This window comes from Phyllostomus discolor, chromosome 4 (genome assembly GCF_004126475.2).
Source record: "Phyllostomus discolor isolate MPI-MPIP mPhyDis1 chromosome 4, mPhyDis1.pri.v3, whole genome shotgun sequence".
NCBI classification, from domain to species: Eukaryota; Metazoa; Chordata; class Mammalia; order Chiroptera; family Phyllostomidae; genus Phyllostomus; species Phyllostomus discolor.
Window position 1 is genome coordinate 179,449,668 of NC_040906.2, and position 25,288 is coordinate 179,474,955.

Consider the following 25,288-nt stretch of genomic DNA (forward strand, 5'->3'; position numbering starts at 1 on the left):
CACAGCTCTTACGTTTTCTCCTAACATAAAAAGTGTTAACTCTAATGCTTTTGCAAAAAAAAAAAAATCTTTCAATGATGAATTGTTTTTAAAATACAGAAATGTCAATGGATTTTTCAGAAAAAAATCTAGGAATCAAATTAGCAAGGATTTCAAACAAGGTAGTTGGATTATGACAGTGGTTCGGATTCACACAGCAAATATTAACTGGATAACTTACACACACCAGGTGCTGCCCTGGGTTTAGACACCAAGCATCTTTTTAATATTTTTCTACATTAATTCTACCTTGCAAAAAATTACCTATCAAACTATAAAAGTAGTACCTTGTTTTCCCATTCTAAAAAGTAATGAAAGATACATAAATTGTAAGAAATTCCAATGATAAAAAATGACCAGTGCTAAAACTTTGGAGACAGTTGACATTTTTAGGAGTCTATTCCATATCACTGTGCTATAAATAAATAGATATATTATTTCTGATAGCTTAAAAAGCATTGTTACAGATTTAAAGAAATAATATATGTGATTTCTTTTAGGATTTTATAAATAATGACTTTTTTCTCTCAAAATTAGCCATTACCATTGCTGTGAACCGTGGTCACGCAAGGACCCTGTATGAGGAGCAGTGACAAGAAGTGTGCACACTAAGTACATGTATAAGTCACGTAAGTCCTACACACGATTGCCATTAACTTTAAAGCTCGATTCACTGGGTCATTCTCCAGCAGTCAGATGTGCTCCAAAGAGGGCCTCACAGATGACTGCCTTGCCTACAGGAGTGAGACTGAGCCATCTGACTCAGTCCCAGTCTGTTTCACATGACACTGAGCAACTAAACAGCAAACCTCAGGGCACCACTGGGTAAGCAGCACACAGTTAATCTTAAGAATTAATATATTTAGTATTCAAGTAGCTCATACCACTCACAAATTTCTCTCCAACAAAGAGTGGCCTGTATTTCATACATTAGTCAAAAACCTAGCAGAAATGTACACAGGACCAGCCAACCACACAGCTGACTTCGTGTCAGCAGTGAATGCAGGCTAAGCACCCACTTCCCACTTTGCGTATTTCCATCCTGCTCCCACACAGCCAACCTCTGTTTAGATTATCATTTTTACTAAACACTTCACCTCCCACAAAGCAATAGTGTGTAAGATTTATATAATTAATGTTTGTAAGGGACCATTAGAGCCTTGTCTGAAAGATGTCTTTTGAAGAGGAAAGAATTGTTGATACTATGATGTCCTGGATTTCTTACACTTATCAAGACCGCTTCTATGAGGGAAAGCTGCAGAAATGATAGATGAGACCACTTTTATTCAGCAAAGTTACAGGTGGCAAAACACTGCTGTAGGACTCAGGCGAGAATATGTCCCTGGCGACATCAACTGTATAAACATGTGTCCTGTCAATCACTAAGAATGCAGGTACAATACTTTGTAGACCAAGGATAATGTTAATTCCATCCTGCTTACAGTGTGCTTTGTACTGAAAAGGTTCAAGGCACTATGCAAGAACCATAATTTAGCAAAGCTTGAAATGAAAGCTACACATAAGAAAATGGAGGCATTTTTTAAAAATAAAACATTATCTTTATTTGGCCATTAGTCAATAAGGTCTGGCATTCAGTGCTACAAACGCTGCTTCTTCCCCTGCCCCCCACCCTCACAGACTACTTTTATTATTTAGGAAAGAAAGGAAAAGGAAATCAACCTTCATTAAATATATACAATGGACTATATATTGCTAGGAGGTTTTATATTATTTATCTTATTTACTCTAAAACAACTCAGTAAGGTATATTTTACAGTTGATACAACTAAGGCTTAGAGGAATAATTAATTTGGCTGAGAGAACACAGGCCGTTAAGTGACTGAACCAGGAACTTAAGCCAGGTCTGCATGATTCCAAAGCTATTGCTCTTTCCACGACATATGTTAAGAGTAGAAGAATGAACACCACCAATAGTTTCTTCTAGGATGTTGTCTTTACCTTTGCAAAGAACAAAAGAAACATAGCTCTTTTAAATAAATTATTGCTGTAACACCCATAAAGCTGTCTTTTAACATGCGGGCTCTCATTTCTCTTTTCCATTCACAAACTGTGGGCTAGAAAACATAGTTTAGCATTTGATTATTTACAGGAAGTCTGTATGTTCAAATAGAACCTGGTTCACAACTACCCACCGCCAGCCAGACACACAAACCACCTCCAACACTCCCACCATCACTGGAGATAGTAATGTCATTACTGTGGTGGGAATTCCAAAAAGAGGAAAACTAAACGGTTCATGAGGGAAAACAGAGCAATAACTGGCAAAACAGAATGACTTAAGATAATAGTCTGTATGGGCAGGCAAACTCAAGAAGCAGACCCTCATCTTGAAAACACACTACTGTCCTATAGGCCAGAGCCTTTCCACCAGTGTGCAGCAGAAATTTTTAAAACATGCTATATCTGAGTATTTAGTCGGGGACAATGGCCTCTTTCCCTTAGACTGTGAAATAAAAAAGTGACAACAGCCAACACAACAATAACCATCTGGTGTTAATGAATCAAAATTATACCTTTTGTCAGATAGGCAAGAAATTTATATATTTTTTGGTGTGCTGCAGAATTTTAGTGATTAGTTTATATGTACCATGAAATGAAAAAGGTGGAAAGGTGGAAAGATGGAAAGAGACCGGAGAGGACATGGGAGAGGCACTTGACAAAATGATTCTGAAGTTCTTCCAGAAGTATAAACACAAGAGTCACCACCAAGAGCTGAATGGACACAAAACACGTGGTATTACATGCAATGGAGTATTTTCAGCCATAAAAAGGAATGAAGTTCCGATACATGTTACAACATGGATGAACCTTGAAAACATTATGCTAAGTGAACTAATCTAGATATAAAAGAACAAATGTATGATTACATATATGAAATGTCTAAAATAGGCAATTTGATTGAAAGAGAAAGTATATTAGAGATTATCAGTGGCTGGAGGGAAAGGGTCCTGGGAAGTTTTGTTTAATAGGTACAAAGTTTCTGTTTGGGGTAATGAAAATTCTAGAAAGATATAGTGACAATCATTGCACAATATTGTGAACATAATTAATACCATTTAATTATATACTTAAAAATGCTCAAAATGGCAAATTTTATTTTATGTTATACATAGTATGAGGTCTGTCCAGAAAGTGTCCATCCACTTACCCATTTCATGATGGGTGATTTACAAGCACACCTATCCACACTGCATTGAGGTTTCAGCAGTTTTTGCCCCCAAAAAGTATGACCCCGGTGCCCCACCCTCCCTATTCATCAATCTTGCCCCAGTGACCTTTTTTAATTTCCCTGGGTGAAAAACGTCTTGACAATATGGAACAAGAGAAACAAAACAAAACAAAAAGGCAGAAGCACTAAAAGGCATCAAAATTGACATGTTCAAAACTGTTTTGAGCGGTGGGAAAAAAGTCTCCATAGGTATATTGCATCACATAGAGTAGTTTGAAGGTGACTAAAGTTTAACCATGCAAGAAAAAATATACCATTTTAAAAAATAAAGTCTAGTGTTTTTTGGTTCCCCCTTATATATTTATAATGCGTGAGATAAACATTAAGAGCCTTGATTTATAATTAGCACTGTTTAAATTCAATTACAAAAAGATAATACCTGAAGAGAAATATTAAGTTATATCAAGTCACAAAAAACGATAGTCATTAAGTCTATGAAAAAAGTACTACCATTGTTAGTAATGAACAAACTAAACAAGCCCTAACCAGTGTGGTTCAGGTGGTTGGGTGTCCTCCCTGTGAGCAAGAGGTAGCCAGTTCGATTCCTGGTGAGGCCACATACCTGGGTTTTGGGCTCAGTCTCCAGTTGGGACATGTGTGAGATGCAACCACACATGGATGTTTCTCTCCCTCTCTTCCTCCCCACCTTTTTTTTTTTATATATAAATAAATAAATAAATAAAATCTTTAAAAAACCCTAAAACTAAAATGATAGAAATGACATTATTTCATCTATCCAGTGGGCAACTATCAATCTATCTAGTATTGTTGATTTTTCAGATAAACGCATATTCTCACACTTTGATGACACAGATATAAATTGGTGTAACTGTTATAAAAGGTAATTTGGTAGTAAATATCAAAAGTGTTTATAATGGGAATACCATTTGGTCACCTGATTCCATTTCTAATAATTTAGATTAAAAATAATTTAAAACATGCACACTTTCTTAACTACAATGTTGTTTATTTCATCCTTGTTCATAACAGAAAAAAATGTAAAGGTTTAAATGCTCAAAGTAAGGAACAGTTAAGTAAGTTTTTTCTTTACTAATTTTTCTACAATGAACATATATTGCTACTATAATATAAGCAATAAAAGACAGTTTTAATTTTAATAAGGAAACAAAAAGTAATGGGGAAGTTGGTCCCCTGTTCTCAGGACCCATTAGTTAATCAGCTATGTCTCTCCATGTGCATTTAATACCATCATTCTGTTTGATCCTTACTCTTCTATAGGTATCATTAATCCTGTGGATGAGGCCTGGGTTCAGAACAAGGAGAGGAAAGTCATGCGCCTAGTGACAGAGCTGAAATTGTTGTCCCCTCCCACCCCCACACTCCCACTCCCACCCACTCTGGTGTCTGATGCCAAAGTACATGTTCTTTACCACAAACTTCTCTGGGGCCTCTTGTGGAGTAATTAGGCTTTTTGAAAATAAATCTAAAAAACTAACCACCACATACAACCCAGGTTTGGCGAAACTGTTTTGGCAACACAATTTTTTTCTTAAACTTTTGGACCCTGAGAAGGAAGAAACTTACTTAGAAGGGCTCCTGGTAGCTAACTGGGGCCAATTTTTTAAAAACAGAGCCCAGGAGCCATTTCTACACAGGGGCCTCTCAAGCTAACTGTACTTCACGGAGACACTTGTGCTGAACTGCCTATCTGCATTGTGTTTCTGCCTTCTGAGCCAGCCCTTATAAAGGAGTTCCTGGAATCCTACTTCAACCATTAGAACTGAGGCTTTCCCCATCTAACTGGAGCTGTATAGCTATGAGCTCATCAACATTTTCACCAACCAATTAGAGCAATTCCATTCTGACCAATCAGGAAAGAGCCTTTTTGACCAATCAAAATGCAAGGATTTGGAGTCCTTACCAATCAGGGACTAGGGGTGGGAACCTTCATCTATATCAGCCAGCTCCCTCTGGCTTTAGGAGTGCCCTTTCCCTTTCCACCAAAGATTGAAAATTATGTTCCCCTGGACAGGCATGGCCAGAGGGCTGCCTCACATTGGGCCGTTTTCACAACTGTACTGTATCACAATTGAGCTATTTTTCACTGAATACTTTCCTTCTTCACTGCATCCCAAATTGGGGATTCCTGTTGGCATTGAATTGGTGCCAGTGCCCATTGGTTGACAAACTGGCATTGCTTCTACCCATTTACACAGTCTGTGTCTGTGTCACATTCATCCTTCTTGGAGGTAATGGGTAATAGCACAGGCCCAGAATTAAATGTCCTAGGTCAAACCTGACTACCTGTTAAAACCATAAAACCTTGGCAGTGATTTAAGTTCACTGAGTCTGACTCCTCACCAGTAAAGATTTGTCTTACTTCAAGAAGCTTCCCTGGCTGTCATAGCTCAGTGGATTGAGCTCGGGCTGAGAACCCAAGTGTCACAGGTTCGATTCCCAGTCAGGGTACATGCCTGTGTTGCACGCCATGACCTCCAGCAACTGCACATTGATGTTTCTCTCTCTCTCTTTCTCCCTCCCTTCCCTCTCTAAAAATAAATAAATAAAATCTTAAAAAAAAAAAGTTCCAGTAAGGATTAAATAAACTAATCCACATAGTGCTTTGTTAGCTAAGTGACACATAGCAAACACTTTGATAACTCATTAAAGTATTCCAATTAAAGAATTTTCTGGGCAATAAACTTCCCAAGGGCAAAAATCACAAGTTACATAGCTTTCGAATTCCCTAAAGCGTTCACTTGAAGATGGATCAATGGATTGAAGCTGGATGTAAAGTGTTATCTGATGGAAGTCTCAGCACTGTTTTCTGCTCTGATTCAACAAGAGCCCTGAACTTGTTAACCCTTTTTCATTAACACGAACCTTGTTTTATTCTTGCTGGCCATGCAGTGACTAAAAGAAAATCACGATTTTAAGGCTGTCTTGCATTTCTTTATTAATCATTACTGTTCTTCACTGACTGTATATTCAATATTTAAATGCAAGTTACTTTCATTTCAACAAGATCTTTCATGTAACTTTACCAGTCTAAAAATAGTTAAGTAACACCTGAATTGAAACATCCTTGAATATTTACTTATGGTAATCCTGTAGAAAAGTAACCATAACCTAGTTCTCTCTTTTAGCAAGAAAGTAGCAGGAAAGAATCATGGCTCAATCTTTCACTGGAAGTATTTAATCTGTATAAATCTGAGATAGCTAGCATTGTTCATAGGCTGTGTGTTACTTTGAAGTCAATGAAGCTGAAAATCTCACTTTAGAAAGTTCTTTTAATCCTTGAGTGTATAACAGTGTGATTTTAATTATAACGTGGCCGATTTTAAAACAAATCTGTAAATATTGATGTGCAAGTCCTGACATAATTCTGTGAATACACTACAAAACAGGCAGTGAACATGTACTTTTGTCTAAATCAGGTCACACTCAGTAAACCCAAGGAATCCAGCTAAAAGCTGTAAATTTCCCAAGGGCTGAGCCAATAGTCTTACCTGACAATCCTCTTCTGGTGGTTAAATGACTTGCATTGGGAAACAAAGAATATCAAAAATTGGATTAATTTCTTTTTTAAAAAACTGTCCTGGAATTCTACTATAATGTTATCAATTCAAATTAGTGATGAAGACAAAAACAAGGAAGAAACTTGACTGGATGAATCTAATGAATTATAGTTTTGAACGTGTCATTTCTCCTAAAAGAACCAGTGACTCTCAAATGACTTTAAGAGGACACCCAGGTTGACACAGAGGCTCCAACAGGATTTTACTACAGCCTAATTCATTTCCCCAAGAGGACTCCTCCCCACCCCACCCCCTTTTCCTCCAGATCCTTCACTCCGGCTGAGAATCACCCATCTTTCCCTAAGAATCACCTGCACTCCTCAGTCTCCTAGTGTCTTTACAAATGCTGATCACCAAGGCAGCACTTTTAAGATTGTAATAGCTATTCTGGGTATTCCTCAAGTCTTTGTTCAAATGCCACTTTCCCCTTAATACTGTGATTGCACCAATTGGATTAGGCACCGCCCCTCCTCACAATGTCTATCAGCAATACAAAGACATCACAATAAACATAACATCTAAATAAAAATGGTGTGCTTGTCTAAAAGGAAATAGAACTATCTCTGGGCCATCCCACCCTTCCAGCTGGAGTGCTGCCTCTTATATATGCAAAAATGCTGGAGCTGCCAATGAAGAGATCTCCCTTTTAAAACGAATCTTCTTTCTCTTTGTGCCCATAACCTGCAGTTTTCCTTTTACTTTGGCCTTGAATACATCCCATCTTGTGTAACAGCTGTTTATGCTTAGACTCCTGTATTTCCCCTGCTATTTCCTGAGGGCAGGAACTGAGGTGTATTCACCAGGTATCACCCACACTGCTTAACAGGGAGCATTACTCAAAAGAGGTGTACGATGCTTTGGTGGCGTGGAAATCAGAACAGACAAATTAAGAGAGGCACAGTCTGAAAAATCAGATCATGATTACTTTCAACTACACACACTAACTGTTCTGTCAGTGATCTCTGTCTATACTCTCCCTGGTTTCATTTTTAGATTGTTTCCCCCCAGAGTTCTGTTTTAGGTCTCACTGTGACGTTCCTAACATATCAGTTTTCAAACGACATTTTTTAATAAGAGAAAAGTGTTTCGCTCTTAAAATTAAAGTACGGCCATTATTCTCCCAATTCACACTTAAAACAATTATAACTAGAATTCTTTGGTTTTAAATTTTGCTCAAATCTTTGTTATCTCAACTGAATTTATGCACCCAAGTATGTAGTTCACTTACCAATATTTCATGGGTTGCTGTAAAAACAGCACGATTTTTCACGTGTTCCACCTGAAAGCCAGAGTTAACCTTCCGACCCTTCGACACAACTTATTCCCATTGCACCAAGATGTTCAAAATATTAAAATGTGCTTTTCTCTGGGACAATATTTTTTAAATTGCATTAACAACTGATTTTAAAAGATATGTAATAGACAAAAGGTATTTTAGTATCTCAAATAAAATAAATTGACACACAGATGACTCCAGTTTTCGAAAATAGAGAAAATACACACAAAAACATAAATTTTGTAAATTCCATTTTACAAATGGTGGTTTAGTTACAAAATGCAGCATACTCCTCTCTGTCTTGAGCTACTACTGGCCTGTGCCAGATATTACTACAGACTTTTACATACTAATGATCGAGTCATGTCAATTTAAAACCTTTTAATTATTTTGTGCTTTTTATGTCTATCCATATGTAAATAGACAGGTATACACACGTATACCCATATACATCACTTATATATTTTTTTAATTTTCTATTTGCTCTAAGTTTCAAATTGTGATTCAGTCATGCCCTAGGATTCTCAAATTGAAAGTGCTGTGAAATGTACAGTGCACCTTTCTTATGTACTCAAGGCACAATACACAGCCTGTCTCTGGGCTGCAGCTGAGCTTGGCTACTCTCTGCTACACACCATGATGTTCTGTTTCCAGAGAGACTGTATTGTCCTGATGAATATTACAATTCCTCAAAGAATTATTCTGTTCTTTAAAGCATTAATTTCCCAGAAATGGAATGAACTATTACTTAAGATCCAATTTCTCTCTAAAAAATTTTAGTCCAATGTTCCCAACCCATTATTATATTATTAAATTATTATGAAGACTAAAACCAGAAAGAAAAAACAACCTTCTGTGCTGTGCCTTTGAACCAATAGATACCAAGAATGTTAAATTCTTATCTGCTAGAAACAAAACAGCCGTGTCTAGGAAAAAGAAACTTGCTATTTTTCTGTTTCTCATAAAGTACATATTTCTATAGGTTTGCAAAGCCTGAAGGTCCAACAGTATTTTGTATTTTTACCAAAGAAAATCTATAATTGGCAATTTCTTATTTCCAATCTGTGACAAGGTCTTTAGAAAGGCATCTATCAATTTAAAAATAAGTTGATAAACACATAAATGTGCACACATCTAATAAATTGATCTGATGCAAGTGTTGAGAAAATAGAGATGTTCATTTGCATTCTAGGGGAAAATACTCTGTCTTAAAATCTTCCACAGCGCTTGACATTTCAGAAACCTATAGAGCCTCTCTCTTTCACTTTCATAAAGTAATGCCAATCAACCAGCTCCAGGAATCATTGATTTTTTTCTGAAACTCAAAGCAAAACTTTTTTAGAAGGAATCCATGTTTTTGTAGCTTTGTGAGGTACTGTCCTATTAATGTCAGCTAATTGATCTTGAGACTTTAGAAGATGGCTTATTCACCTCACAGGAGATAAACTATTATCTTCATCTATGCATATTATGAATGTTATTACTTATGCTATAATTAACACACATACTTGGGGAAGAATTTTAGACAAAGAAAATAATGGTTTTAAATAAAAATTTTAAGGTCTGTGAACAAGGCAGTAGTTCTTTTAAAATTCAGCAACTGGATAAAATTTCTCTTTTTTGAAAAGCAATGTGGTTCATCTTTTCTAATTATAAGAATTAGAAAACTCACTAACAGTGTTTCTCTTTCTCACCTGGCTGCCAGGAAGCTCAGAGATGAACTAAGGGCTCATTCATAATAAATGCTTTCCCACTCATGTTTAAGTATATCCTCTCCATTCTTACATGGTTTTTCTGGTTCATGGTTGCTTAATTTTATTATTCGAATGTATCTAAATACTATGCATATGGAAAAAACAGTGAGTTCATTAATTTCAACAAGAAATTCATTCCAAGCCATTTATTGTGCATCCGCTATGTGTCATTTCATTCTAGGACAAGGGGATGTAGTTATTTTAAAATACGATTTTCATGAAAAAAGTGACTGTATCTAACTGTACCCTTAAGAGAAAATTTGTCAATCAAACCAACTTTGACAGAATTTTTTTAATCCTTAAAAGGAAAGTCTGCCAACATCAATTTAACCCTCACAAAAAGGAAGTTAAAATAGAGTTTTGACTGTTGTTGATAGGAAAACTGGCTACTTAATGATACAATCTTCTCAAGTTCCTGCAATAAAAGCAACCCACATATGCTAGCACTAATAATACCACCACTCATGAAATAAAAGCTTTCAAATAAATTGTCCCATAATAACAGAGATCAATTTAAACATTCTGACTTCCAAGAAAGGGGGCTTTGCATCTTAGATTTCCTACCTTGGAGTTCCTGATGTAACAAATAAGTAGCACCTATTGGAGCAAGCCAAAAAACACCATGCTCTTTGTGTGGCTGACCAGGCAAGAATAATTACCTAGTTAACCAGTTTTATCAATGACTTTAAGGTTGGTGGGCCTGAATTTGCCCTTGCTTTCAGTTTTGTTTTGCTGTACGGACTTGAAAATATGTGTCACACGGTGACACTACGTTGGCCTGCCTGATGCCAGCTTGATGCTGAGAAGGTACTGAAATTTACAGGGATTTTGCCCCTGGCCTCCATTCTCAGGGTGCAGAATTCTTATACACACTTGAAAGCATTGCCAGCTCACAATAGCCCGGTCCTTAGGGAAGGCAACCAACAAGCTGCCTACAGATGCAGGACCTGTGTCACCTGCCCCAGCAATGGAAAATAGACTAGCATTTCCCAGGGCAATCTTGTCTTCCCTTTGCAAGAGAAACTATGTAACAATTATAACATTTCACATAGGGCAAAACATTGGGCTTAATTTGCCGGGTGTGCACTTAGGCTTCTCAGACTAAGTAAATTGTTAAAGTAACAGAGCTGCCTATATTTCACTGAAAAACTAAGTTAAGGCTGTTTTTTTTAAAGTGGTGTCCTGCCTTAGTGACTTTCTACGAGAACCCAAATACTGAAGTGACCAGAAACTTTTTAAGTAATTCTAAGCAGCACCTCAAAGGATTCAGAGAAGCCACAAATGAAGTGTGACAACTGATTCTGAGAAATCAGAATGCTCTAAAGAAGAAAAAAAACAGACCAAGAAGAATTTTTTTAAAGACCTCATGTTCATTCCCAAAATGCTGCAAGGGGAATTTTAGAATTGTAGTAATCACTACATTAATTTGTGCAACATAATTCAAATTTGTGGAACAAGGTAAGCCTAGGTCAAGATCGCCAAACTTATAAATACAGGTGTATAAAGTGTAACTTTATAGTATTAAGAGGGTAGGGGAAGAGTTGGGGGAGGGGATCAGGGCCACTGAGAGTCAGGTGTTTCCAGATCTTGGCATTCAACATCTCACTCTCCCGTCTTTGAGTTTAAATCACGTAAGCACCGAACACCAGCGAAATGACCAATTTCGGGAAGTCGGCCGATTCTCCCCTCCTCCATTCCCTTTAGATCCGTAATCCCGGGCTTTCTTTCCTAATGGCATTTCGTTTGTAGGCAAGTCCCTCGTATCTTTCGGTCTAATTATTTCATTGTGCAAATCTTTGAAAAGGAAAGAACTGGGTTTGCTCTGGGTGCGGACATCTTTTCTTCTGCCCCGGCTCTTAGGAAGCCCTCGACCAACTTTCCTTGAAAAGGATGTCGCTGAAGGGCGATGAGGCTTGAAATCCCGCGGTTTTCTCATCTCAGCTGTTCTTTCTCTCCACCATGCACCGCCCCCTCGCTCAGTCCCCTACAACCCGCAACCGTTTTCAGGAATGCTGGGGCATGTTACCGAGTTTCCTCCCACTCTGACCCGAGAGACACTTTCTGTGGAAGACACCAGACAAGGCGCCTAACCAGGGAATAGGAGGCCTAATGGATAAATCTCGTGCTGCCTAATTGCGGTTAAATATTTTGCAGAGAAGTGATCATATTAATCTTTTCAGGGTGTTCAAAACGCCGATTATTTTTTTGGCCCTGTGCGTTCATTCGTTTAACACTTACATACCGAGTACAGTGTATTGTTCTAACCGCTTGTAGAATATGATCCTCTTTGCTTATAAAATATATTTAAGCGACATTAAATCCATGTGTGGTTTTCAAACGTCCTCGCTCTATTTTTCTTTATAACACGGAACAGCGGTTGAGACTGTAAAATGAATATGGGAAAACTATACCCAGTTGCTACTTTATTGGAAGCAAACCTTTTCCTTATTTGCCATACTTCTTAATTATTGCTATCAAATACACCAAAATAGTGAAAAAGGACTAATTTTTTTTTTCAACGACGATCTCGGGTTTTGACCTCGGCATTGGAAGCGTCTGCTAATTCGCTCGCATGGCGAATGTTAATTGCACCTGTAGGCATTCGCTTTCAGAAAAACGTTACAGCCCTCGCTTCAAGTTGTTAAGGTCGAGCACACGCCAGGCCGGCTGTGGAGCTTTCTACCGCTCCTGTGTGCGAACTGGCCACAGGATCATCGAAGCCTCCGAGGAGACCGGGCGGCGCATCCGCGAGCGCCCGGCTCTTCACTCGCTGGGCGGCGGGGACAGGGCGCCGGGTGGCGTCGTGGGAGGTCGGGACGTGTGGGATGCGCGCTCAGAACGCCGGTGCTGCAGCCTGAGACCTGCGCGGGACGGGTCCCGCCCTAAGGCCGACCGCAGTGCTGGGGAGCGGGGGCCGGGTCACCGCCTCCCGAGGCCCCATTGTCCTGAGCTGACCCTGTCCAGCCACAGCAGGCCTCGCCCGGCCCCCGCCGACTGTGTGCTTTGCCCCGGGTTAAGTTTCAGAAGTCAGGATGGAGCGTTTCGGGTTTCTGTTCACACGGTTATTGCAGGCACGGCGGTGGGGACCGTAGAAAAAAGAGGGCGTGTGGGGAAGAGGTTTTGTGTTTTAATGAGGGCTTAACACGCTGGCTGCAAATCCTTCCCGTGCTCCCCCTGCCAAACCCCCGCCGGGCCCGGTCTTTCACGTCGCATCCTTTCCCGTACTCCTCCCAGTCCCGCGCGGATCTGGTGTGGGCATAGACTAAGGGTGTCAAAGGGACGCCCTTAGCAGATCTCCAGGAAAATATGAATCGGTCCGTGGCGAAGGGTGGTGGAGACTGATAGGTAGCCCTTTCTCGGAGGCTTTTTTCCACTAAGCACGGAACTGTCCAGGCGCAACGAGTGGAGTCTCCGTCTGGACCCCTACTAGCGCGCCTCCCGCCTCCCGGTACCGCAGCGCCGGGGCTGGCAAACCGACCCCGGCTGCCCTCGCGGAAGCACGTCTGCGTAGCCGGTTCAAAAGTACCGCAGAGCATGTAAAGAGAAGCTTGAAAACATGTTTTCAAAGCACATCCAGAGTTTTTACAACCCGCAGTTTCCGATGCACTGAAGACGGGACACGAATTCGAACTTTAGAAAACAAATTCAATTTCCAGAGTGATTTTTCACTTCCGGTATTCTAATTAAAATTACCACTACGATTGCACACACCAGGAAGAGTGGAAAATTAAAATTATCTGGATAATCCAAGCCCGAAAAACTCGAACTTGAAAACCTACCAAAATTGTGTCCTGAAATACCCGCAGTATTGGTCTAGTCTTTCCTGCCACCACAGTAGACACAACTCCAGGCACGGTCTACTCAGTGGGATCCACTATCCACAGCCCCAGTGGCCAAATGGAAATAAATGACGTAGAGCAAATTGAAAATCGTGTGGGGGCCAACCTCAGACCCTCCGACCGCCAGCGGTTAGGTGTACCGGGTAGGGAAAACTCACGTGCTTATCTGCTCGCAGCCCAGAGGCCGCGTAATGAGCCTCGGGAATTGCCAGGGAGGAAAGTAACTCTGATTTAAGGTTTTCAAAAACCCCAGAGGGCAAATGTGACCGCCGGGGTCAGCCAGTCAGCAGTTTTGGTCCAGCCAAGACCAGCCGAGTGGGGCGGCTTGGTTAAGCCACCGCGCCTCCCGACGTCACACACGCTCGCTCAAACTCAGCCACGCGCTTGGGGTTATTCTTTAAACTCAGGACTGAAACTCTACCGGCAGACGGCGGGGTGAGAAAAAGGGCCAAGGCCCGAGGTCCAAACGCCCGCCCCGGGCCGACCCGCCCTCGCGGTGCCGGCCCCCACCTCTGCGCTCTTTCCTGGATAGACAGCAGCCTGGCGCTCACTCTCGCCACCGCCTCTCCCTTCCAGAGCGCGGCTCCTAGGGCCCAGGTGTGAGGCTGTGTTCCCACGCTTCAGCCTGAGCCTCCCGGCGGGCAAGGTCGAGTGCGGCCCCGCCTCTTCGCCCCAGCCAATTGCAGTCCACGTCGACCCGGAGGAGGCGGTACCCACCGGGGTGGCGGGGGTAAGCACGCGGAGGCTTAAGAGGTGGCCCCGCCCGCTGGGGGGGCGTGGCCGGCGCCGGCTCTTGCGGCCGAGCTGGGCTGCGGCGTGGGAAAGAGCCTGGAGGAGCAGACCGCGCCGGCGCCCGAGCTGCGCCTCCCCGGGCCGAGGGAGGGAGGGAGGGAGGGAGGAGGCAGACAGGGAGGTCGCTGCGCCACGCTCGGCATTCGTGGCTCCGGCCGGGCTGCGCCCCGCGCCGTCTTCACCGCGATGAAGCGCCCTTGCGAGGAGACGACCTCCGAGAGCGACATGGACGAGACCATTGACGTGGGGAGCGAGAACAATTACTCGGGGTGAGCGCGGGCTCTGCGAGAGCTGCCCGGAGCCCGAGGCGTCGGGGAGCTTTGTGTAGGAGCCGCTCCTTGGAAATCTCTAGGCTCTTTTCTGCGGCGTCTTAACGAAGAGGGAAAAGTTTTGCTCGAGAAAACTCTTGAGTGATGGGTGCTCAGAAGCCTGCGTTGGGTGGGGCGAGGGATGTCGGTTTTCACCCTAGGGGTGGGGCGCAGAGGACAGGGGGACGCGACTGAAAGTGAAGGAGTTGGCGAGGGAGGGTGTCTGGCTGTCAGCGTAGGGCCCGCGGACAAACAGGTCCCGGCGACTGTCGACGCACCGACACTGAAACTATTTGGGGTGCGTTCGAAAAATGAGCCAAGTGAAAAGAAAATCAAATTTTTATTTTTAAAGAGACCGAAAAGATAACTTGCTTACTTGGAGAAATTAAAGCAATTTACTATGTAACGTCTAACTAGGTTGAGCTTTCCAGGTTGACTGTGTGACTTGGCTGACAGTAGAGTGAGTGACAGATCATTTCGGCATCGTCTCTTTGACTACTCATTCTTAAGTCTGGAAGAGATCGTGGTCTTGATCACAGAAGCCAGACCTCCAGTTTCAGTGACAGAGGGAGATTACTGAGGCATTTTAGTGCCAAGGCGGGTCAAATGATAATTGTTTCTAATGGGCATCCCCAGAAGCACCTTAATTATTTATCTGCAGCTGTCACTCAGAGAGCAAAATTCTTCCTACCTTTGGAAAACTTTCAGTACCGTTTTTGTTCCTTCAGTGCTGTTATTCTAATACATACCAACCAAAGTCTGAAATCAGCAAGAGCAAAGATATTTACATGAAACGTTGTTTGCAACGTATCTTCTAATTATTAAAATGTTCTTGTGTCAAAGAATAAGATCAGAAAAACAGAAGATGTCATGTGAAAGGCGAAACCAGTTGAAAAGGGGTGGGAATGAGGAAGACAGTTAATTCAGAAATAAGATCCAGAAGTGAGAAGATGAGGTAATAAGAACCTGGTGTGTGCAACATTTCTAAAATGAACAAATAATAGGAACCCAGAGAATCTGAGAACATAAAGAAGCATAGGATCTATGAATTATGAAGAGTAGCAGATACAAACTAGAAAGGATGTCAAAAATTCTAAGTAACAAAGTAAGATTGTATTAAACTTTCAATATAAAATACTTTTTCATGAGGAAACTCAAGATGAGTTGCAGCTCTGAGACTTGTTTAAGCTCAGGTTGAAGGCACAAAGTTATTCACCCACACATTTAATTTTCAAAGTAAAACACTTACCTAGTAGTTGATCTAATTTTCATTTTCCTACCAGTAGCATATTTAATTTGGGACATTCTTTTGGAAGATTAGTATACAAAACATTAAGTTTGTCATTTTTTTCCTTGTGAAATATGACTAATTGAAATAGACAACTTCAGTTTATTTTATGATTGCATCTAGAGACAACAGTTTGACATGTGATGACTGTGTATCTGTTTGATAGTGGTACTAAACATGGCCTTTATTTTAAAATAGCTTTGCTTTGTTCAGTATGTCTGACCGGAAAGAGGAGGATGCCATTATAGATTAGTTGACTTTTAAGAAACATTTATGAGTACAAGTAGGAAGTACTATTATCTAATTTCTCACCCTGACTGCCCATAATTATTTCCCTGGGAGACTTAGTAAAAGTTTAGGGATATTTTTGCCAGTCGATTTGGTATCTGGAATACTCATTAAAGCTTGGGGGGAATAAAGGACAGGATCCTACCTGAAAATACAGGCTGAAAGCAAAGTATGTGAAGAGTAAAGCAAGAATTTAGAATAAGGTAACACAGACCTGAACTGTGCAGTCACTCTCAATATTAATGGGTGCCATCAAGTACTCTGAAGAAACTATTGTTATGTTAATGCAGCACCTGACATACTCTTCCTATTTCATAGACAAAGTTCTAGCTCTGTGATTAGATCGAATTCTCCAACAACAACATCTCAGATAATGGCAAGAAAGAAAAGGAGAGGGGTATGTGATTTTTTTTTTCTTTTTATTTCATGCAGTCCAGCCTAACGTGTAATAGTTATATCTTTCCATTACGAGTCATTTTATCATTTGTGTATTTATAAATTTTTGTTGTTTTGCTTTTTCGGGATAGATAATAGAGAAAAGGCGTCGAGATCGGATAAATAACAGTTTATCCGAGTTGAGACGACTGGTGCCAACAGCGTTTGAAAAACAAGTAAGCTACCCTCACCCCTGACCACTCCAACCAAAAAGCTTAAAAAACCTGATTCTCTCATCTGGGAATGTGGGTTCCTGTTAAAGCTCATTAAAATAATGGTGTATGTGCCCTGATCTGGCACATAGCAGTGATTTCAGTAAAATGCTTTGTTGTGGCAAAACTATTAAAAACATAATCCATGGTGAAGTCGCAAAACATTTCCATTCTTGAGCTTATTTTCCCCTTAAGGGTAACAGTGTTCATGCTTTCTCTGTTCTTTCTATGAAGACCAGTAGTGGTTTTGTTTAAAACCAAGATGTATGTAGTATTCTTCAAAAAAAAATATGTGAAATTTCATTTTTTGTTTCAAGCAGTTTTTTAAAAAGTAAGCTTATTTATTTTAAAAATGATGAAAGCCCAGGAAGTACCATCTCAAGCTCTATTTCCTTAGTAATAATACTAATAAAATTTATTGATCAATCCACATGGTTTTATTTCTGGGTTAACAGAATGATGTTCGATTTGCAGCATCTTTTTGGAGGTTTGGTTAAAATCAAACTAGCCATATGCCCTATTCAGAATTCAAGTAAGTATTCCTTTACCAAAAAAAAAGATTTTGCACACTTATTTCATGAGCCACAAACATTATAAAGCCCTTGGAAATTATCCAGAAACTGCAATTTTATTATTAGTCATTTTCATGGAAACTACCATGTATCTTCATGGAAACATTGAACACTGATGGAAGTACAAGATATAATATGCTATTGATTATACATTTGTAAGAGAAACACAGGCACCCATTCTGTATGATGAAACTGTCTTTGATTAAGTAAATGTAATACAGAAATTACAGTTTTGATTAGTAGCACTCTTTCAATGACAAGAGGCTGAAAATGAAAATATCAGTATTCTGTGATATTTTTACTTTGAGTATTGAAATGTTTACAGTTATGAGGCGCCATTAGTGTAGTGAATTTTTTTTGTATGTTATATTTTTCCCCTCTTAAATGTTGACTTAAACCTTAAAAGCAAACCTCAGACCTCAGTTATTCAGTAGTCACCGTAAACACAGACTTTCTCATTTGCAAAGCTTGGCTACCAACACGTAGTGAGCTGGCCCTGTCACAGTATGACTTAGAAGAGTGTTCTTTCAAACAATTTAAGTAACTGGCATTGTGCTGGTAATTTTCACAAAACAAGCAAAGCATAAACTTCAGTTTCCTTTTCAGAGAAACATATTGATTTAATTATTGAGCTCTTCCAGGAAATTAGAAGCCACCCACAGCACTCTGAGGCAGCTTGAGGTGATAGATTTTTCAATTGGTTTCCAGGGGTTGCCTAATTTTAAAAGGGGGAAACATAAAAATACATTCCCAAGACAATTTTATAAGGAGACTAAATGGTAATGAGAAAAAAAATTTTTTTAACTATTTTAAAGGGTTTAAATATCCTTACACATTGCTGATACTTACTAGATAAGTTGTAAATTATGCTTTCTTATTTATCTTGGAATTCACAGTGACACCTGCTGGTAGTTATGGAGGAAAATACTAAATCTTCCCTTTTATTTTTGGGTCTGCTTACTGGTGGTTTGTATGAATTACCTTACCTTAAACACTTACTTGAATTTTTAAAAAATATATATATTTTCAACAACAATTTAAGATCCTATGTTTTTAACCTCCAGAGTTGTATTCAAGTGATCTAGACTTCGGCATCATATAGGACTATTGGATGTTCTATATATAATTGGTAATAAAAATTAAGTATACTATTAACCAAGATACTGATTGAATGCAAAGTTTGAGATTTTTGCAGTTGTAATAATTTTTGTTGAGTGATATTGGTAGTTATTCTTATGATAAAAAATATTTATTATGTCTTTTAGTCTTTAAAAGTTGAAATGGCCCTGGCCAGGTATCTCAGTTAGGTTAGAGTGTTGCCTCTATTCGCCAAGGTCACAGGTTCGATCACCATTCAGGACACATAGAAGAAACAGCTAATGAATGTATAAGTGGGCACTACAACAAATTGATGTTCCCCTTTCTCTCTCTCTCAAATTAATAAAATAATTTAAAGTTAAAATGTCAAATATTTGTCATTAGGTGTGACAAGCAATTAGTGTTTTCATTTAAAGCTTGAAGGAACTCAGATTTTTCTGTGAAAAAATTAAACTTAGAATTTTCTAGTGAGAGGGAAAATTGAAAACCTGATGTAAAATGTTCCTAATTAGTTTTGATAGGATTTATAAGACCTTATTATTTGTTTATTCAGGGGTCTGCAAAGTTAGAAAAAGCTGAAATATTACAAATGACAGTGGATCATTTGAAGATGCTTCAAGCAACTGGGGGTAAAGGTAAGTAGGTGACTTCATTTCCGCCCCCCTCCACTTTTCTTTTCTTTTTTTTTTTTTTTCATTCCCTGCCCACCCCTCCCAAGATTGTAAGGAAGTCATAGTTGAACAGTTCTTTAACAAGCTGAGATAGGAGGTCCCAGATTAAAGCCGTGGAAATCAATGCTAATGGCAGGATTGAACTCGTGGGAAAGAACTTCTGGGACAAAAGAAGCACTTGACCCTGGGCTTGTGTTTGCTTTCATAATACTGTGGGAGTAAAGCTTCATTCACAGCTGCCTGGTCAGAGATTTGTTTGGGACTTCAGAAGCGCACGCTGGAATCTGTACAGAAAGACAAAACAAATACACAAACATTCAAACATAAGCAGGAGGTTAGAGGCAACCTTTCTTTCTTTTTCTTGTTTCCCTGTCCCCAACCCCACCCTCCCCGCCATGAAATCTGAGCTAGAACTCAGTATAATGCAGCTTTCAAAGGAAGTGACTCTAGAATGTTTTCCATTGTTCTGTTCAGATTTTGGTTGGCCTTGGATTCAGACCAGACAGAGCATTTGAAGTGTAGGTAGTGAGTCTCTACTGGGAACTGTTAATAGAGCAGTCATTCCTGCCAAGAGCAAGCAGGAGAAGGTGGCCTAAGTCCAGTGCCCTGGAGAGATGTCCTCTGTATTCCATAGTGAGTTTGGGAAAATTGTCCAGAGGGTCAGGGACAGACTCTTACCTCATGCTAAACATAGACTTGAGATTGCAAAAGCTTGTAATATTCATTCAGATTTTATCATCCCATTTCTCACTCAGACTGGATTTCACCCTTTTGTCTCTTTTTCACCCTTCAAACAAGCCTTTGCTATTCACCTTAGCCAAGGGTGTTATTTAATATATTTGACAACTCAGTAAGGACGGGATACCACAAGGGACTAAGTGCTGCTGCACCTATACTCTAGAGGCTGCTGTGCTGTCAGCCTTTTTACTGTGTAGTGTCATAGTTTGCCCTAGACCATGGCAGGAACAGGGCATTGGAGGCAAGAAGCTGTTTACCAGTTGGTATGGGAGTCGTTCATTTTTTAACTCCACAATGGCCATACTGCAGAGGACCCATGGAACACAGTCCCGACTATCACCTCTCCAAGGTGCCAAAAGTCCAAGTCCAACCAAAATCTGAAAACGACAATGAAAATAATCCTAGAGTCACTTCATTTGGAATAGCTGCATTATACTGAGTCTACTGAGTCCTAGCTCTGATTTAATGGGGGTTTGGGGTGGGGGACAGGAAAAGAAGAAAAAAGGGAAAAAGATCATTTCTAATCTCCTGTTTGCATTTGGATGTTTGTGTGTCAGGTAGGACTGGTCATTGTGCCGGCAAGCCCACATGGTGTGGCCTAACCTGGGTTGCATTTTCTCAGGGAACCGTCCTGAATGGATGGGCATTTTTTTTTTTAATTCTACTGTTTGAAATAGAACCCAAAGTGTAGGATGCAAACATTTTTACATAATGGGGAAGAAAACAAAATGAAGTCTTAAAAACAGGCTGCAGCCCAGCTTGGCTGCTGCCTCGCCTGTGAGCAGATGCAGAAGTGCACTGCTCCACAGGGAGGCCCGCACAAGTACTCCGAGCTCGGAGGCCCCTGCAGCCCCATGAGGCCGTCTCTGCACCTGCTGCCGTGGGGTATCGGGAGGCCAACTGAGTGAGTGATGGTGCAAGGAAAGTCGTTGGATTTCTCTGCCTCCCTTGGCATTGGTAACCACAAGACTAAGAGTCCTTATCAGGGTTTCAAATATTTGGCATGAGGTATACTTCTAAAAAGTATCATTGTTCTTATGCCTTCTTATAAAAACTAAGTTCCATCTTGGTTGTTATTCTTGGCTACCTGAAAAGTCCTAAAATTTATCCCAGAATAGTTTATGAACACACATTTCCAAGCAAGCACATATAAGTGGCCTGATAGCTAAGTCATTAAACCAGTCATCAAGCAGGATAACGTGTGGGCCTTGAAGAGGGGCTGGCAGTGTGGGCTCACATCTTCCAAGACTCACAACTGCTGTAAGGACCCTTCAATCTTCAAGCCATGCGACAGAGACAGAGAGACTGGAACTCTGTATTACCGTGAAGAAGTTGACTGGGGAATTTCACTATTACACAGTACTAAAGGAGAGATGCCATTTTTTTTCTGTAAGCATTTGAAACATGGATCTTCTTAATTCCCCCCCCCCCCCACACTGTGATATTTGGTTGCAAAAACAACTGTTGTATATAGCATTGCTAGAATTGTCACACACATGAGTTGCAAAGTAAACTCCCTTAACTTCTGCAAAAATTACAACCATACATAGTTGGCATCGTTTTCAGGAAGGATTGTCCTTTGTTTATACATTCTGAAGGACAGAGTGGAATAAAGTTGGTGGGACTCTTAGTACCTGGATAATTTTCTCCTTCCTCTCTCTTCTCTCCTGGCCCCCACTTGGCTCAAACCTGTTTTTAGGTTACTTTGATGCCCATGCCCTTGCCATGGACTTCATGAGCATTGGATTCCGTGAGTGCTTAACAGAAGTGGCTAGGTATCTGAGCTCGGTGGAAGGCCTGGACTCGTCAGATCCACTGCGGGTGCGACTGGTCTCTCATCTCAGCACCTGTGCCTCGCAGCGGGAGGCAGCGGCAATGACGTCCTCCCTGGCCCACCACCACCACCCGCTACATCCGCACCACTGGGCTGCAGCCTTCCACCACCTCCCTGCAGCCCTGCTCCAACCCAACGGACTCCACGCCTCGGAGTCAACGCCTTGTCGCCTCTCCACAACTTCAGAAGTGCCTTCTGCACATGGCTCTGCTCTCCTCACAGCCACGTTTGCCCACGCAGATTCCGCCCTTCGGATGCCATCGACAGGCAGCGTTGCCCCGTGTGTGCCACCCCTCTCCACCTCCCTCCTGTCCCTCTCAGCCACTGTCCACGCAGCTGCTGCAGCAGCCACCGCAGCAGCGCACAGCTTCCCTCTGTCCTTCGCAGGGGCCTTCCCCATGCTCCCCCCAAACGCAGCTGCAGCAGTGGCCGCCGCCACAGCCATCAGCCCGCCCTTATCGGTGTCAGCCACGTCCAGTCCGCAGCAGACAAGCAGTGGAACAAACAGTAAACCGTACCGGCCCTGGGGGACAGAAGTAGGCGCCTTTTAGGTTTTCACTGAACTTCTTGCAATAGTAACTGAATGTCCTTCATTTCAGAGTCAGCTTAAAACGTCCGCACCCTGAAGGTAGCCATACGGATGTCTACAGATCCACAAAGCAACAATAAAGCTATTTGGACACAAACCTCAGAAGTGGAAATGTGGTATTACCTTTTTCTCCCCTTTTTGTTGTTTAAGGCAGCTTGGTAACTGACATCGACAACTTTTGAAAACTTCACACTTGCTTCCATTTAGAGTTTTCCTGGAAAATATACAGACTGTACCATCCGGCAGTGCATCAGTGTATCTACATTGGAGAAGAAAAGTGCCCTGACTGAATTCTCTTGAAACTGGATGGAAAAAAAATATATAAGTGTTTTATAAGTGCCTGAGCTAGTGAAGTTTTTTTCTGAACATGTAACATTGCACAAGGACAGAGCATAGAAGTTAGGTTAAGAAAGGAAAGGGACAGAGGCTTGTGTTAAGCTGCAGACATACAATGCCAGAGAAGAGTACCCTGTTGAAACCAACAGGTTTTTATTGGCCAAAAGGAGTGCTGAAAATAATTTTCAAGTTGAAAGGCCTAGTTTTACCTTACTTTGCTTTCTTTGTACAGACTTGCCAAGTAGCAACATTCAGCAGTGAATTGGTATAAGCAGTTACTCCCTCAGTTGCTCAGATTAACAAGCATTCTGCCCCGCCTGCACGCCCCTAGGCACCTTTCTCTTTCCTGGCTCAAAATGTGGTGCTTTTTATCTAAACCGTTCTTTTATAGAGTGCGCCTAGGAGCACTCTCCTACTGTGTGCCCACCCGAGGCTATCTGATCCATGCCAACTTGAAAATGTCAGCTTGTAAACGCTTAGATTAATTTATTGTTTCATTGGGACTACTTTCACATATTTATCCTCTTCATTTTGTCCTGATAACGTACTATCTCTTATCATCCTTTTGGGAGAAGTTGCATTTCTGGAGGTGACACACAGGAAGATAGATACCATTGGGAAGAGAAAAGCCACGATTTTTAAATGCTCTTTGTCAAGTTTAAGATTGCATTTGATCCCCAACCAAGATGAATGTATGCAATGCGATGTATATAAATTAGTTTTGTCCATGCCTAGACTAGTGCTACATAATGGTGTTTTGGTTTTGTTTTGTCTATTTTGTTTAATGACAAAATAATCTCTTAATACATTGAAATTGAGCACGTGAGATTTTATGTTTGAAAGATAAGGACACAGCATGTATTATTATGCACTTCATTTCTCTGCTGTGTGGAGAAAGCAATAAAAAAGAATGTTAAACATTATGCAAAATTATACTTTTAAATATTTGTTTTAAAATTACTGTACCTGGGTTGGTTTTTGTTTTTTGTTTTTGTTTTTTTGCATTTGTAACCTTTTTCTATGCAAAAATCTACATATCACTAATTAAATGGAGTCCTTTTTTACTATTTTTATGTGGATGAGTTGCTTCACAGAATAGAAAGTTGATACGAATTTCAAGCAAAGCCTTCTTTCACTAAGGAGTTAAGCCATGGCTTTTCTTTCTCTCCTTCAAAGTCATTTGATATAATTCACAGCTTGCTTGAAAATAGCATTTATCTGAACTTGTAAATCAATTGAACATTGGTGGATATGATATTATTTAAAGACAGGAAGTGATCAGTTTTCTCTGCCTTTTATTCTTAACCTTGTTTCTTGGAAAAGTGAAAATATAAGAACTCTAAATAATAATGTACCAATCACAGAATAATAAGCTACTACAATGTGTCATACATTTTGTAACTCAGAAACATTTGTAGAGTGTTTGTGAAAATCACATGCATACATGATAGGCCTATAGATGCCTCCTGATGATGAACCCTATATCTACCTCAGTGAAAATTTCTTTTTGATGCTGTAGAAAGTATGCAGATATTTCTCATTCAATAAAGCCTGAAAGAGTATTTCAGAGTTCCTAAAGCTATTGGGCCAAGCACATGAAAAATAAAAAAGAATGTTTTTATTATGCACTTCACTTATGCTCAAAGCTAGAGGAGGAGTGGGAGGCTTCTTACATTATTTTAGTTTTAAAAAATTAAGCTTATAGTTTGTCTAATTTCTGTCTGGAGTGGGTAAAAAAATTAGCCAAAACAGATCACCTTGTTCCTCCTGTCTGTAAGCTCTGTGGTTATTAAATTTTCAGTTAGCTCTGATGGAATTAGGTAGCAAATAAGAAAATGGATTTAGCACTATTTGAAGTTTGCTTTTTAACCATGATTTCTGAGCAGATGGCATAGAAATAATTTTTATTTAAGATCTAATAGTTGATTCTGTGCCAATTGTAATATCAGCATTTAAAGAATTCTTTTCCTGTTTTGGAATATAAACTTTTAGAAATCAGGATTTTTTTAAAAATTTGGATTAAATATTTTAAGATAAATGCCCTTCCTCCTTTCTTCCCTTTTTCTTCCTCTTTGTTTTTTCTTACAGTTTTTGTGTTCCAGTTGCATATGGGTTATTATTTTTCAGTTTAATTGACTTAAATATTTGCATACCAACTTGCCACCTAATTGTTAAGGGTTGTCAGTATTCCTAAAGAAAATCATTGTCAGTAATTTCAGTCACTTATTACTTTTTCTCAATCAGATGTTTCACATCATCAGCTTTTAACATCACATTTCACTCATTCTATTAACTTGACCATTGAGTTTTCCATCTCTGATCAAATGTTTTTTTGAAAGTGATGTTCCATCTTTAGGTATGGTGATATTCATGTTTGCTACCAAAATGGACAAAAAATATTGTTTTCATAGTTCATGACAAAATGAACAT

General features: G+C 40.2%; 1 protein-coding gene across 2 annotated transcripts; it reads left to right on the forward strand.

Annotated features, from left to right (window-relative positions):
* The first annotated feature begins 14,476 nt into the window (after positions 1–14,476).
* Positions 14,477–24,862, forward strand: HEY2 (hes related family bHLH transcription factor with YRPW motif 2). Of its 2 annotated transcripts, XM_036024652.1 has the most exons (6): positions 14,478–14,758; positions 16,692–16,770; positions 16,901–16,984; positions 19,244–19,325; positions 21,799–22,213; positions 22,533–24,862. In XM_036024652.1, the coding sequence occupies exons 1-6, from the start codon at positions 14,676–14,678 to the stop codon at positions 22,600–22,602; spliced, it is 813 nt and encodes a 270-aa protein (XP_035880545.1). In that variant the 5' UTR covers positions 14,478–14,675; the 3' UTR covers positions 22,603–24,862. The 2 variants fall into 2 exon arrangements, with proteins under 2 accessions (XP_028366833.1, XP_035880545.1); XM_028511032.2 differs by having other exon boundaries at positions 14,477–14,758; positions 21,799–24,862.
* Positions 24,863–25,288: the final 426 nt, after the last annotated feature.

Coding starts and splice junctions, on each gene's coding strand:
- HEY2 (XM_028511032.2), top strand. CDS start 14,676: ATGAAGCGCCCTTGCGAGGAGACGACCTCCGAGAGCGACATGGACGAG. Junction 16,771..16,900: donor CAAGAAAGAAAAGGAGAGGG/GTATGTGATTTT, acceptor TTTTCGGGATAG/ATAATAGAGAAAAGGCGTCG. Junction 19,326..21,798: donor TCAAGCAACTGGGGGTAAAG/GTAAGTAGGTGA, acceptor ACCTGTTTTTAG/GTTACTTTGATGCCCATGCC.